The 15,008-nt window shown below is 36.5% G+C and overlaps 1 protein-coding gene across 1 annotated transcript in view; it reads left to right on the top strand.

Annotated features, from left to right (window-relative positions):
* IFT81 (intraflagellar transport 81) overlaps positions 1–15,008 on the top strand; it is a 42,757-nt gene that overhangs the window by 3,417 nt on the left and 24,332 nt on the right. The window contains exons 4-8 of the mRNA XM_056355723.1: positions 1,582–1,671; positions 2,728–2,793; positions 3,112–3,222; positions 4,461–4,545; positions 12,405–12,568. Coding sequence (XP_056211698.1) covers positions 1,582–1,671; positions 2,728–2,793; positions 3,112–3,222; positions 4,461–4,545; positions 12,405–12,568 — 516 coding nt within the window. The remainder of the gene's footprint in view (positions 1–1,581; positions 1,672–2,727; positions 2,794–3,111; positions 3,223–4,460; positions 4,546–12,404; positions 12,569–15,008) is intronic.

Genomic DNA, 15,008 nt, shown 5'->3' with positions numbered 1-15,008 from the left:
TATAGTTTAAAAAGTTAGCAACTTCAGGCACAAATCTAGTTGTCTGGTCATCAGTGAGTTGCCCCCAGGTGCCAGGAACCTTTCTGCGATAGGAACCTGGGTGTTCTTTGGTCATTTGAGTGTGTCACGTATTTCGGGTGCATGTGGGATAGCTGCAGCTTTTATTTGCTGAAAGTGAGAAACCTTCCCTTCATTATGATCGGCCAGCTGTGCTATGCCCTTGTTTGAATCTTGCCACTGGTCTTGAAATTTTGTGGTCCTATAAGGAAAAGACTTACTAAGCTCCCCTTTTGAAAGAGGGAAGAGAATCCACACAAAGGAAAGCTGTGGGCATCAGCAATTGTGAATACAGTTGCTCAGAGACTACCTGCTATTTGATTATTTGTTAAAGTACTTCTATAATGCCTAAGTGATATAATGCAGGCCAGTTGTGTCTTTACTCCTACTTTTTTGTAACTTGCTCTTCATTGTCCAGCGTGTGCATACCTTGTCATACCTTTATTTGCCATTTAATGAAGCTCTTTCTCTATTACTTTATCTTCTTCTGAGTAGCCATTTTATTCCCATTTTGTTTTAATTCATTCCAGCTTGTTGGTGTGTGCCTGATATTGAAACAACCAGAAATGAACAGAGCATTCTAGATGCTGGTTCCCCAGGGTTTTATAGAATAGAATTGCTGCTTCACTGCTCAGGATATGATGCCTTTGTTTGAACTGGCCTTTGCTGTTGCCATTTTGTGTTCAACATTTATATCAATTGCTCTTTCCAGGAAGTAAAAAATGACTTGATATTCTCTTTTTAGATTTTTCCATCTCATTGAGTGGCTGTTTCTGTGGAGATTATCTTTCCTTATATCTCAGCTTGCATTTCCCCAAGTTGAATCTAAATTTATTTCCTATCCATATTTCTAAACTCTTTCTGTCCCCTGTTATTTCTCTACCCACACAGACTTTCACACTGCCTCTCAGTTTAAGATTACTGGTGGGCAATATACTGGTGTGGAAGTAGCACACTGTCTACTTCTTTCTAACTACCGAACTACATATATCAATCTCTGTAATATACTGAGGGCATGATTACGCAATGTGTCAAACCTGTTTCTCACATGTAAAGTCAGGTGTGTGCTCGGATTCCTTTGCTGAATTGAAGCTCAGTGCTTTATAAATTTAAGATCCGTTGCTTCAATCAAGCATGCTATTAGATCAAGCTCTTCCTTGTTGGGCTGATAAATTTACATATGTGATATGCACAGATTTATAGTAAGAGAGAATAATTTGTTAATATGGCATTGTCCCTTTCAGATAACATCTTATCTTCCTGTTTTGGAAATACACTATGTATTCCAAGGGAAGAGGTGAAAATACCGAAGAAATTGTGAAACTTCTGAGCATACTTTCAAATGCAAGATAATTCAGTGTTATTTTTTTATTATTTCATGTTGACAAGCTTTTGTGATGAAAAAATGGCTTTAATTCTTGTTCTCACCATATTTCTATTTCTGTATTTACTGTCTTAGTAGCAAAGCAACATGTTGATCTGAAAATCCTTAGACACAGAGATGGTTTTTATTTCATTTTGTAGTATGAAGAACTGATGGAAGCATTTAAAAACCTACATAAGGAGTGTGAGCAGCTGAGAACATCTGGTTTATCTACTGCAGAAATAAGAAGGGTAAAAAATTCTGACAGAATCGCAGAACTTTTGTTTAGGTTTTTCTTGAATATTTTTGTTGGTTTTGTGGCCTCATTACAGTGTGCAAGTTGTAGAGGTCAGAGCTGGTAGGCACTGCAGCTGCCTTTTTGAAACTGCTTTGTTGGCAAACAGATGAGAAAGTCCTCACTTGTGCTTAAGACTGAGCTTTCTGAAGCAGGTTGGGAAACAATGCTGCCAAGACTCCATTCAGCATGATTTTCAAATATTAGAACTCCCTTTCCTCTGAATGCAAACTGATGCAAAGCCTTTTGCTTCACTGACGTAGGGTAGTAATTTCAGAGGGTGTTGAATGAATTAAGAGCTTATGTCAACAAAAATGATGATCCTGTGTGGCTAAGGTGTGAAGTAAGGATATTTGCTTTCAACAAAATATTTAAGCATGTGTACAGCTTTCCAGTAAGACATATAGACGAGTTAAGCAAATGTTGAGATAAGGTCTACATTTGGAGAATTTAGTTCCCTTTCTCTTGTAACTTAGTCTGTGGAGTCCAGCTGTTGTAAAATAGGATTAAAGGAGAATAATAATTGGTTAAGTGTTTTAGCACTAGAAAGTGTGTCTTTGAACACAATTTTAATACAAAAAAAGCCAGCAAACATCTCTCCTATGCAACTTCATGCAAAATTGTCTGCCAGGAAGTGGATAATGATGGTAACATTACGAACATATGTTACACTGCATCAAATGTTGAACTCATGCTGATTTTTCCTTGGTTGTTTCTGTTTGCTTGTTTTTATTTTAGAGAAATCAACCTGCTTTTATTTTAAATGTTCACACTAATACTCAAGGATGCAGATGAGGGAATGTTAGCATAAAGAGAGCGGGAACTGTGGGGGAAGTCAGAGAGAAGAGATTGGAATCTTGGATGTTCTGATCATAGATCAATAAAATTATAACTGCCTCAGTGTATTCAGAGAAAAATTCCATTTTCATATTAATTTGAATAGTATTTAGTCCAATCCCTATTATATTGTAAATAAATTAACATTTCTTTCTTTGTTTTTTCTGCTTTTTAGGACATCAGTGCAATGGAAGAGGAGAAAGATCAACTCATCAAAAGAGTAGAGCGTCTTAAGAAGAGGGTAATAGGAGAAGTAACACTGTTACGTTTCAGTGTCATAATACTTGGCTTGCAACTCTGATTTTGGAATGCAAACAAGGATTAAGATAAACATACTGTATGTCTAGGAAGGAATCGAATAACTAACTGACCCACAGGGAATCTGCCTAGGCCTTAGTCCAGAGCTTTTAAGAATCTTGAGTCCAGTACTTTGCTGTCATTTCTGAGTAGTAACATCTATGGAAGGGAAGTGCTAAGTGGGCTTGTGAGACATATGATCTCCTTAATGTATTTCTCAAATATCTGACAGTAACATGCACTATTTATCCACTTGCTGTAGGTGGAGACAGTACAAAATCATCAACGGATGCTTGAAATAGCAAGACAGCTTCGCTTAGAAAAAGAGAGAGAAGAATCTTTGGCTCAACAGAAACAAGAACAAAAAAATCAGGTACTGACATAAAAGCATACGTGTTAAAATAAATGGTTGTTGACGTTTGTTTGGGAATCATGCATTTTAAAAAGTACCTCAGGAAAAACAGTACAGTTTCTCCCAACACTAGCAAATTCAATCCTATTCAACATATATATGTACATTCTAAGGGAAAAGGCTTGACCCTGCAAGTTCGGAAAACCTCATTCAAGGTACTTGGCTGCCTCAGCTGCCACTGACATCATCATTTAGCAGTCCCAGGAAATGTTCCATGACTTACTCTTGTAGCACCCTAAGATAATTCTTTATATTTATGGTAGTGAGCAAATGTTTCCTTAGTTTGATTTGTATCTCTGTGCAGCTGCACTAAGATTGCAGGGGCTGAGTAATACAGCCAGTACCTCAGCTTTTCATTGGGTGCAGGGAATATGTATTCCAGAGCAACCTTGGCATATTGTTCCCAGAGTTTGACAAAAATGATGTCCTGGGAAGCCCTCGAAGCAGTTGACATCTGAATATAAGGGTGGGTTTTGTTCCTGAGCTATGTTGTCAAAACAAGATACTTCAATAAAATCCAGTGCCCTATTGTTGCATCTTCTCACCAAATTCTGTAGCACAAACTTCAACACTGTATTAAAAGGGGAAACCCCAGATTTCTAGTATCGCAGTCTGTATCTAGATGTGGAATCTGTGTGAATCGGTAGGCTTTCAAGGGGATGGGTCTTTGCTTGGACCCAAGTGAGACCACAAGTCAAATGAAAGTGATGTCCAGCTAATTTCGGTTCTTAGTACACATCTCTCTAAATCACAAAAATGCTCATCAGCTGGATGTTGTTTGGCAACAAGCTTTCCAGTGGGCTCTCAAGTTGGGCAGTGGATTGTTGTGACAGCTCGGCTGCATTGCAAGAACTGCAGCATAAGGATAGTCACCTGCTGCAGTTATGGTGCTTGCCATCTCTTTTTTGTTTTTCTGATGTTCAAGCCACTCAGTGTTTTTGGTTAAAAATTGTGTAATGAATTTCTGCTATAGAGAAAATAGTGCTCAGGAGTACAAGAATACTTTCCTCAATTAACAGTAAGGAATATCAAGTACGCTGAAAATTTGCTGTGGCATGTTCCCTTGTGAAACAGGGAATCACCAGATGCTTATAGCTACCATTTTTTATTTTTGGGGATTCTTTTTGATACTCTTTTGTTTTAGTTGTTTGAATATGCATTTCAAAGCTTACAAAGTGTGTCCAATTGTCTTTCAAAAGTTGTTCCATGCAGAGCAGAGACTGCAAAGAGCACAGCTCCAGCTGAAAGAGATGCATCATGCAGTAGTGGATTCAAAACCTGAAAGTAAGTAGTACTCAATATGTTCTAAAGGCACATGCTGGGGATCCTAAAGCTGAACATGCCTTGCCCCAAATAAACAGGGAAACAATCACAAGGGAAGATGGTATCAGTTGTATTTCTGAGATCCACTTTTTAAAAAATACTAAAACAGTTAAATACTGAATACTAACTGTAATACTCTGTAAGAAAAAAAAGCAGTTGGAACTACAAAGGGTTGGAAAAAGCAGAAACCTGTTACTAAATCAGGAGTTTGTCTTTTCTAAGGTTTTATGCCTTTTATATTTGTAATTGGGCGTTGGTGAAATATGGCTTCTTTAAAAATTTTCTCAATGAATGTACAAATACATTGAATACTATGTTTTATTCATGTAGGCTTTTTCTAGTTCTTTTAGTTACCTTCTATAAAATATTTCTTTGAAAAGCTCTAAGGGCTGTTTCTAATTGTAGTGCAATTTTGTGTTGTAGTTTTGTGTGGTACCAAAAATAAAGCTACTTCCTAATTAAGGTTTTTTTATAGATTATGGATTATACACACACATACTTATATATGATTATGTTTATATTATTAGTTTAATTATAGATACTAGATGTATCTATATATTGAAACCTATATATTTATACATGAATATATTTGCTTACATATTAAAATACTTTGTTCTCATTATACCACTGTAGCTGATTGAGTTGTATGTCGCTGTGTTACATTAGTAATAGCAAGATTGCTTCTCCTTGTGTTCAGGGATATCTCTGTCTGCAAATAACCTCAGCAAAATAAATTATACAGCTTGTGGAGTAAGTTAGTACTGTAAGATCATTTATAAATACAGCAGGTGGGGAGGAATTGCAGTTACTAGGTAAATGCATAACTGCCTCCAAAGGCTACAATTTGACAGCCTCTAGGTTTCTGATCATTTAATCACTTTGAAGGAACTGTAACAAGGATTAGCCTGGCAGTTTGTCAACAGAACGGGGAGTCAGTTTAGGGTTAAGTGTTTCAGATGTATGTGATCTTTGGCAAGTCACTTAACCCCTCTTGGTTTGTCTCTTGCACTTGGATATCAGTACCATCACAGGACTGATAGAGGTTTTATGTGCTGTTCCTACAGGCGTTGACTTTGATTTATAGGGAAATACTTCACTGGATGTAAATTAGTGAGAAGGTGTGAGACTCAGAACAGTCCTTTCCACAGGTCTTTTCCAGTTGCATTCTAAGTTGCTGTGGTGTAAAAAAACCCAAAAAACCCCAAAAACCAAAAGAAAAATGGCCTAGAATGATTTTTATTATATGTATAACTTGCTGCCAAAAATGATAGATTCTGAATAGTTATTGGTGATATATATAATGACTTAGTAAAGTCAGTCATTTCCCTACTCTTTCAGTTACACTTAATATTCCAGTTGCATCACATAACTGCTTTGGCAGCTGTTTTGAGTTAACAGAATTTTTTTTTCAGTCACCACCACATTGTGTTGTTATTACTTTGTAATTTTACTTTCATTTTTTTTACGATGCTCATCAGCCACTGAACCACAAATGGAAATAAAAGAGTATCTGAACTGTCGTCTTTACTCAAAGGGACCTGCAATGGATTTTATAACTCTTCCATTTTTGCAGTAGCTATCGGAGAGTTTATACAGCAAAGCTGTGTCAACATTTCTATTTCAGTTCCTGAGTTTTTTTTAAGGCCAATGGAAACTTCATGGGTTCAGTTCACAGAAGTAAAGGTAACATAATAAAAAGCCAGTAAATATGTCATTTAATCATTGAGATGAAAATACAGATACAGTTAATGTATTTAATTTCCTTATCTTGAGCCCTGCTTGCAGGGGACAAAAAAAAGTGTTTAGATGTTCTGCCGAAAAACTTGGAGTCATTCCTTAAGAAAACTTTTGTTGAAATTTTGCCCAAATAAAGACTTCAGGACTTAGTTTTGTAATTGCTTATCCCCATAGCAGTTACAAAGACACTGTCTGTAGTAACAATTACAGAATGCCAACTGTCTTTTTTAAATAATTGAAATTAGGTGACCACAGTGCACTGAATAGGATTCCATTTATTTTAAAAGCTTTCTTGGTCTACAGTTAGCACAATTTATTTTATTTTAAAAATTCCCTTTGGCTGTAGCTAGATACCTCAGCTGCCTATTCGTATCAGTTTAGTTTGTATGCTGACAATTCAACGGCTGGTTGGTAGGTGTGGATTTTCACTGGAAGTTAGATACTTCCCTTTAGAACAGTTATCTTCCATTTTTAATACTGCTTTTAACTTCCAAAGCAAGATAAAATGATAAAAGTTGTTGTTAATGAGTAGAAGCTTTTTAGTTTGTGTTACAGATACATGCTGCTTTGATTACTTCATCTTATAATTAATTTAGGATTAAGTACTTTAAAGAAATGTAAAGAAACTCTTTAAGGAATAAGGAATGCAACTAGCACGTATTCATGAGTATCATTAACATGCAATTAGCATCAGTCTGCTTTAGGTGTGCCAGAAAAATACAGCTTATGGTTAGTAGGGTTTTAACTCTTAGAAATACAGTATTTAGAAGACTTTGTATTGTATCTTGGAAAACAGTTGATCATTATGAGATGTTTTACAGACTAAAATTGATCATACTGTTTTCCACAGTACACTCCTTCCGAACTTCAGTACTACGCAGTGTATTGTTTAACTATAGTGAGGCAGTAGCTGCTGGTAGCACTGAGGAACATGAATTTGCAGTTTCTGGGTTTTCTTTTGTGGTATTTTTGGTTTGGATATGAATAGTATTTTTATTAACACTGACCACTAGTTTGAATAACCTAGCTCATGCTTCCTCAGCAAGATTGCCATCTTTTTGCTTTGAATATCTCTGCTGGCACAAACACAAATTGTTAATGCCAAAAAGTGAACTGAATTACTGAAATTCTTGATCTCTGTCCATTTTACAGGACATTATTGTTCACTTTATTGGCAGAAATATGAAGAAGTGGATGACTAGCTTGAAAATATTGATTAAAAGAATGTGTTAAGATAATTGTGTTGTTGATAAACAGTGAAATGTGTAATTTATACACTTCATTAAGTTAATATGTAGTAGATTTAGAGCGCTGAGAAGTTCAAAGATTCCAGTCAGAGGAGTTGCTTTGTACAGATGTCTATTTTAAGTCATTCTGAACACTTGCTGAAAAACAGAAATTTAGGATGCTATTATTTAAATAATCCATTTGAATGAAAACATTAACATTTTTCTTTTCCACAGAACTATCTTTCCCTAAAATCCCCAGGTTTAAATGATGTCTACCAGTGCTGCAGACCACATTACAATTAGTTATAGATTTATTTGATAGAGGAGAATGGCTTGGGTGGAACTTTTAATTCGATCTTTAAATGATTTCATTTATTATAAAGTCACTGTCAATTGATGCAAGGTCAGGGGTAAAGCACTTTTAAGTGAACTTGGTATCTCTGATGAGAGTACAAGTCTGGTTAGTGAGATTAATTGTATTACTATGGTTGACTTTTTTAAGACCATTGGCTCTTAACTTGCAGCCCATTTTGAAGAACAAACAAGGCAGCAAAAATTCAACATGACCCCTGTTAAAAGGATTGAAAGGAGTCTGTTGAAAGTTTTAGAAAGAAAATTAATCAGGGAATCATCACCAAGTGGATGTTTCTAATAGGGACATACAGAAATCAGTGTTTGGCGCTCTCTTGTTCAGTGTTTACATCAGATACCTGAGAGAAAATAGCAAATTATCACTGGTGAAATTGCCAGGTGAAATAAATTTCATCATTTTGGGGATTTGATTTTTTGGGGAAATTTGGGGAAATGACTGAATATTTTTTTTATTGTTGATTCGAAGTGGCCTTAATCACTTAAGAAGCCAAGGCAATGCCAACAGTATATATTTTAAGGAATAGCCAGGTGACACGGTATTCCTCTAGGAATGAGGTATGTGCAATGTAGTTACAGCCTGTGGGACTCTTTAAGAAGTAACTCTGAAAAGGACTTGTGGGTCATCATGTAGAATGGTACAACTGGAGCTCCCAGTGTCAGAGAGTTGGTGCTGTCCATGCATTTATTTAGGGAAGAAAATGGAGTAGGAGAGTTATATTATGTCTGATGTGTCCATCACTGCAACACGGTGTCCATCGACCAGAATTCAAGAAGCACATTGAAAGGTCAGAGAGATTTTAATGAGCATCAGTAATAATTATAAACACGGAAAGCATAACTTAATGGCAAACTGAGGAAGCTTTTTAGTTTCTCCAGGTGATATCAAAGGGGTGATTTGATCATAATCTGTTAGTGTTTGCGTGTCCCAGGCCTCTGTTTAATACAGGGGAATTGGAAGTGATATCATTGGAAGCTGTGGGAGGGAATCGTTTCAGTACTCTGAGGATGATTGCAGAAAGGGAAGTGAAAGCTTTGATGTAGGGGAATGCCATGTGAACCTCTATCCTAGATGTGCCTTTGTCACGGTCTTCCTGTGTGATACTAAACAAAGCGTTGGCAAATAGTCTATAAAATGAGTGCTCCTCTTTCTTTTTCTCTCCCCCCCCTCACCACCCCCCCCAAAAAAAACCCAGTTATTGTTGCAAATGGTTTTGATATAGGATGCACAATTGGTAGCCTGTAGAGGGAAAAGAAGTAAGAATCTGAGCACAAGGTGAGTTAAGTTTTAGATCCATTAGCAGAATTATGCAGAGAAAATTGCCTCTTTTCTACGTGACTGAGCAAGCACTAAGTAACTCCTTCTCCCATCCCTCTCTTTGTAATAATAATAATAAAATTTGAATGGAAAACATGAGGAGTTGCTCTTAATAGCTCTCCACATGTAAATATGTGGTTGGCAGAACCTTGCTAAAATAACCTTAGGGCACAGAGCCAGACTTTCTGTGCGGCTTACGTATGTAGATTTTGTAACTATAAGTCAATGTTAAAACATTAAAAACAGAATTTATATGTGTAATGGAAAGATTTAAAGTATGCTTGCTTTTCTTTCCTCTAGCCTGGGAATTTGAAAGAAGAATGTTTTTCACTGAAAAACAACAACAACCAAGAGCTGCCCTGTGTTTTGTTTTTTTAAGGTTCTGTTAAGCAGGAAAAAAAAGCTCTTAGGTAGTTACTTCTCCATATGTTGAATTGTACAGGAGGAAAAAATATATCAAAAGTGTTTAGGAAAGAAACTGCGTATAGTCATGAGGGATGTTGACGACATCGTGTCTTTCCCTGTCAAGATGTCAAGTTTTAACTTGCTTCGTTGCTTGTTGCACCATCAAAAGTAGGCATGATGCAGAACCAGTCAGTTTAAAAGAAGTTGGTAGTAGCTCTGAGGTTATCCCAGAATCTAGCTAGTGATTAAGGTTATACCCTGTGAAGTCAATCGGTTCAAATGTACTTTTATGACAGTAATTGTTTAGGTGTCATTATTTCCAGAGTTTAGTGTCATATCTACAACAGATTATTTAGGCATGTACGTTTTTGTAAGAAAACTGGAGTACAAGAAATAAAATATAGGCTATGTATGCAGATATATATTTTTTTCCTACTAAGAGGAAAACAAGAAATTTGTTTGATTAAACAAAAATGTTAATATTTAGTATCAGAATAATTTAATTGATATCACTTTGATTTCCACACCAAAAATCTTGGTTATAAATACCAAATTGGGAGTTGTGTTCCTAGTCAGTTTTGAGGTGTTAATTCAGCTCACAGTGTACGTGGGAAGCTTTGCTGCATTTGCAGAGGTGGTGGATTTCTAGTGATACATAAAATGTGGTCCCTCCTGCCCAGCTCTGTTGTGGGCTGAGGAAGACTGGAATCGAGTTCTTCTGGAAGAAGGAAGTGGGAAATCTCTCTCAGGAAGTCCAGGTGTGTTTCTCAGGGTATATCTGTTGTGCCACATACATAATGGCTATTGCATCCATGGAGTAACTCTGCTTACCCATTCTGAAACCAGTATTGATGCTGTTTGTTTTGCACAAGATAAATGACCTTTCCCCGAAGGGGGAAAGATTGTGTGGTAGTGTTGCATTTCATAAACACAGAGATCAACAAACTAAGCTGCAGGAAAAGAGGAATTCCAGCTCATTTTTAGTTTGTGTTGACTTGACTTTGTTACTAACACTGCTTTCCCTAGGGTCTGTTTTCTTTCTTACAGTTCTTGAGGCTTTCTCAAGTACTAATGGCTTATTTCCTCTCTGGCAGCTAAACCAAGTCGCTTTCCTTTCAGTCTGAGCTGGGAGCAGAGGGTGAGGAGGCTTTATCAGTATAGTGTTTCTAGAGGTGAATAGTGGCAGAATAACGGGGGGCCCTTTTCCTAGGCTTGTATTTCACTTTGTTCTGACCTTTTCCTTTTTGCAGTCAGTGGGCTTTTTAGCCTGAGAACCAAACCCCCTACTTTCAGCTCCGTTTTTTCCTATCCCCTCTATTGCAGCAACATTAGAGTACAGCTGTACTCAAGCTTTTCTCTGCTTTTGCAGTACGTGAAAAAGAGATTTTGGATTTCTTGCTTTTGTTGGCATTTAATTGCAGTACCATATTCTCTCAAATATGGAGAGACACCCTCCCTTCCCCCCCCACAAAACCCCAACAACTCTAGCAAGTAGTTTTTAAAAGTATCTAGGATACTTACTCTTTAGTCACCTAGATCATGAAAAATATTCTGAAATACCTATTCCCACTCTCATCTGACTTCCAAATCTTACTGTAGTCCTTGGCACAGGGGCCCGGGAGGAGTAATTGCACTAAACTGCCTGTTGTCAGTGGAAGACTGTGTAATGTAATCTAAACAGATGCTTTATTTCATTCTGTCACATTTTTCTAGCTGTGCATTGTTCTTATCTGTATGTACCATTGTTTATTTACAAATGATCTGTTAAAGAGGCTAAATTACTCCACCTTGCAAGAGCCACATCATGGTAAGCATGGTAACATGCAGTGTGCATCAGGCTTGTTAAATGGGGTTGCTTTTCTCAACAGAATTTTCGATGTTACTCAAGAATTCTGTCTTGTTTTTTCCTGTTATTATTTTCAGCATTCTCATATATATATTGTCCTGAGATTAAATGCTGGTTCTTAGAAGAAAAAATAGTTTGCTATTTACAGGGAGGCAATTTATAAGTGTTCCAGCAATGTGAAAGACCCTTAAAGTAGGTATACATTAAAATCTGCTCATTTTAAGGCCTTTTTAGATGCTGGATTGGAATAAAGTCTTATTTTAAGGAAGAATTTCCAAGGATATAACAAATCTATACATGAGCTAGGCCAAATTCAGATCTTTGTACAGACAAAGGATTCACTCTGAGGTAATGTCTGTCTGTAGATGAAGTAATTCACACAAAACAATGACCTATGCAATCTGTGAGTAGGCCCAACTGTAAAAAAACTGTGGCATGCTTTGCTGCCCCTCATCTTGCATGCACATAAGCAACCAAAGTCTAGCTCTTAACTTCTAAAATTTCAGAAGAACATAATTCACAACACAAAAAAAAAGTAACACAGAATCAAATATCTTGATATGAGACACATGTAGGGTTAATGGCTTTCTACATCAATACTGCATGTCGAATTTTGCATCTGATGCAGTTAGTTTCATGTAAGAAGGGGTTTACTTGTTTATTGATGAATCTGTCAAGGAGTTAATGGTTATATGTTAGAGATACAGATGGATAATAATACGTATTATATTGTTCAACATGCAGGTTAACATTCTAAATCAAGTAACTACCTGTTTCTTTGAGTGCTGAAAAGAAGACTCAAATGTTATGTTGCTGCTGTTATCATCTGCTGCTAATTACTGTAATGTGTTGGCGAGATCAAACTTAATTATCCACTACATTACTTTTATAGACACTGATTTAATTTATTTTTAAGGTTTAATGAAGAAACTAGAAGAGGAGATAAATTTCAATTCATACCTGGTTACTGAAAAAATACCTAGAGAGCTTGAAAGTAAGAAGAATTCAACATATATCTTACAAAAGGTGGTTGCAGAGCCGGCTATGAGTCAATCTGATCTCAATGTACTTGAAATCAAGGTAAATTGGCCAAGGTCATGCTCAATTTGTGTTCCATAGCATAGTCTAAGGTTCTTGTACACTGTAGTTTCCTTATCCCTATTTTATATCCTTGAGAAAATGTTTAATTCACAAAGGAAGATCCCTTCAGTTGTAAAACAAAAGATGTGTTAATCACTAAATGCAAACTCTCAGATGTTTGTTTTTTTAAAAAACACAAATAAAAATAAACAAAACCCCAAACCCAACCATACCCTTAAATGCTATTTAGAAAGTTGTGTTAGCAATTTGCTGTGGTATCAGCAGAGATGTTAATTTAGCGCTAAAGATTTGATTTTTTCATTGAGGGAGTTTATACCAATATATAGAGAATGTTTATGGAGCGGTGAACAACATTCTCCGAGCAATACATCTTCACAATATCGTGTCTTAATCAATGTGCAATGGCTGAGAACTCCTTAGTGTTTGGAATAGGTCTGCATTGTTTGTTTCAGTTGGTAAAACCAAAGGACATTTGAGAATCAAATACGCGATTTAGCTTTCCAGATTTTTTCAGAATTTAAAAGCAAGTGGTGTTAGAATGAGCAAAAATCCTTATTTGTAGTATATATCCAATATGTGCAGAGGGATTTGTTGCCATGGAAGTACATTTATATATTTTACTCAATGAAGTTTTCATATTTGCATAATCCTAAATGAAGGATTAAATATGTAGTATTGTGTTCTAGAAGAATCTAGAGGAATGCTAATTATTAGTGTTTCTATTGTAAATCATAATCATCAGTGTTAGCCAGGGTAGGAAGATGTCCTACATACTACTAGTTACACTGCTCAGTCTGAATGTCTTCTCCTTCTCTTACCACTTGGTTTTTAATAGTCCTAGGATCTCCAGCTTGGCCTTTGCTGTGAAATACAGATGATGAGGAAACAGTATTTGTAATAGATTAGAGAATGATTTACCCATGGGCGTGAGGCCATCTACCATTCTTCTTGTGTCTTGGAGCAGAGAGAGGTTTAGCAACTCCATCGTCATACTAGCCTGTGCGTTCACACGCAGAGCATGCCAAAGTAACGTAATAAAGACATGCCCGCAGTTTTTTTGGATTAGGTGAGAATCAGAAGTCGAGTGTCATCAAGAATATGTTGTATTCTAAGGTTAAGACTGCTTTTGTGAAAGTAAAATCAGTGACAGCCTAATGCCATTTTGGATTCATTTGACAGCATTATTAAATGGTAGATTAGGTCTGAAATAATAAACTAGCTCTGTGATTCAGCTCTGCTTTCCTAGTTTATTTCTTCTAATCAAAACAATATTTGTCGTTGCAGTTATTTCTTTCAGGCATAGTTAAAGCCATGTTTTGCACCTTTCTTTTTCCAAGGGTATTGTTGGGGTTTTGGTGGTATTTTAGAAAGCTTCAAGTTTGTTTTTTTTCCCCCTCTTTTTCCATGAGGTAACCTTTTAATTTGTTATATTTTGGAAGTATTTTCTTCTTAAGAGCTAAGTATATGGTATGTTTTTATTATCTGTTATCACAGCATGGCCTTAGCCTTTTTTTTTTAAAGTCAGCCTTCTTAAAAGGAGCTGAATTGCACTGAGCATGCTACTATCATGCATTTTATAATGTATAAACGAGACATTTATTCACAGAAGGGAGTTCTTAGCCGTCTTCAAATTTAGGCCTTTTCTACCACTTTTGTAAAGGAATAGAATTTACAGATCTTTTTTTCAGGCGTTGGAGCATTTTTAGTCCTCTTGAGCACTTTATTTGGAATACTTGCAGAGTACACGGATATTGCTCATAGAAATGTCAGGATAATGCCCAGTGCTGTACCTGCGTGATGTTTGGACTTCATTGGATTTCAGCACATATTTACACTGCTTGCTTATCAGCACTCATCTAGTTAGCAGAGAATTAAAGGAAGGTTGCTAGGGCTGTGGTTTCCATGGCTGATGAGAGTCCCAGTGTAGCATTATGTCAGGACTGGAAAAGCTGGCATCAGTACACTGGTGTAGCTCTGAGTTTCCAGATGCAGTAGGCTCTAAAGCTTCAGCTGGAATGAAGATCAACAGATTGAGACTGCGGACAAGCAAGTGCGTTTTGTGGCAGTGGAAGGAAGGTACCATAGAGCTGGAAATATGATGGTCTGTGACTCTTCATTTTTAGAAATTTCATTGGAAATTTGATAGCATTTAGTTTTTATTTGGTCCCCTTAAAACTTCTGATAAATGGTTGAGTGAAAAGGAACTTTAGTTAATACTGATAAAATGACATTTTTCACATAGTATGTGACAATACCAGTCTTTTTTCTCTGTCTGTGCCAATTCACATGCATTTTTTCTCCATGTACACCAGTTTACTTCATTTTTCAGGGCTAATGTCATGTTTCTGCCTTATCATAAACGCACAGAACTGGAAATCCAAACCATAGCCTTTTCCTCTCCAGTACTTTATGACTCATT

Source organism: Falco biarmicus, chromosome 1 (assembly GCF_023638135.1).
Source record: "Falco biarmicus isolate bFalBia1 chromosome 1, bFalBia1.pri, whole genome shotgun sequence".
NCBI lineage: Eukaryota > Metazoa > Chordata > Aves > Falconiformes > Falconidae > Falco > Falco biarmicus.
Note: the sequence above shows the minus strand (reverse complement) of the source record. Positions and strands in the feature narration are given on the sequence as shown.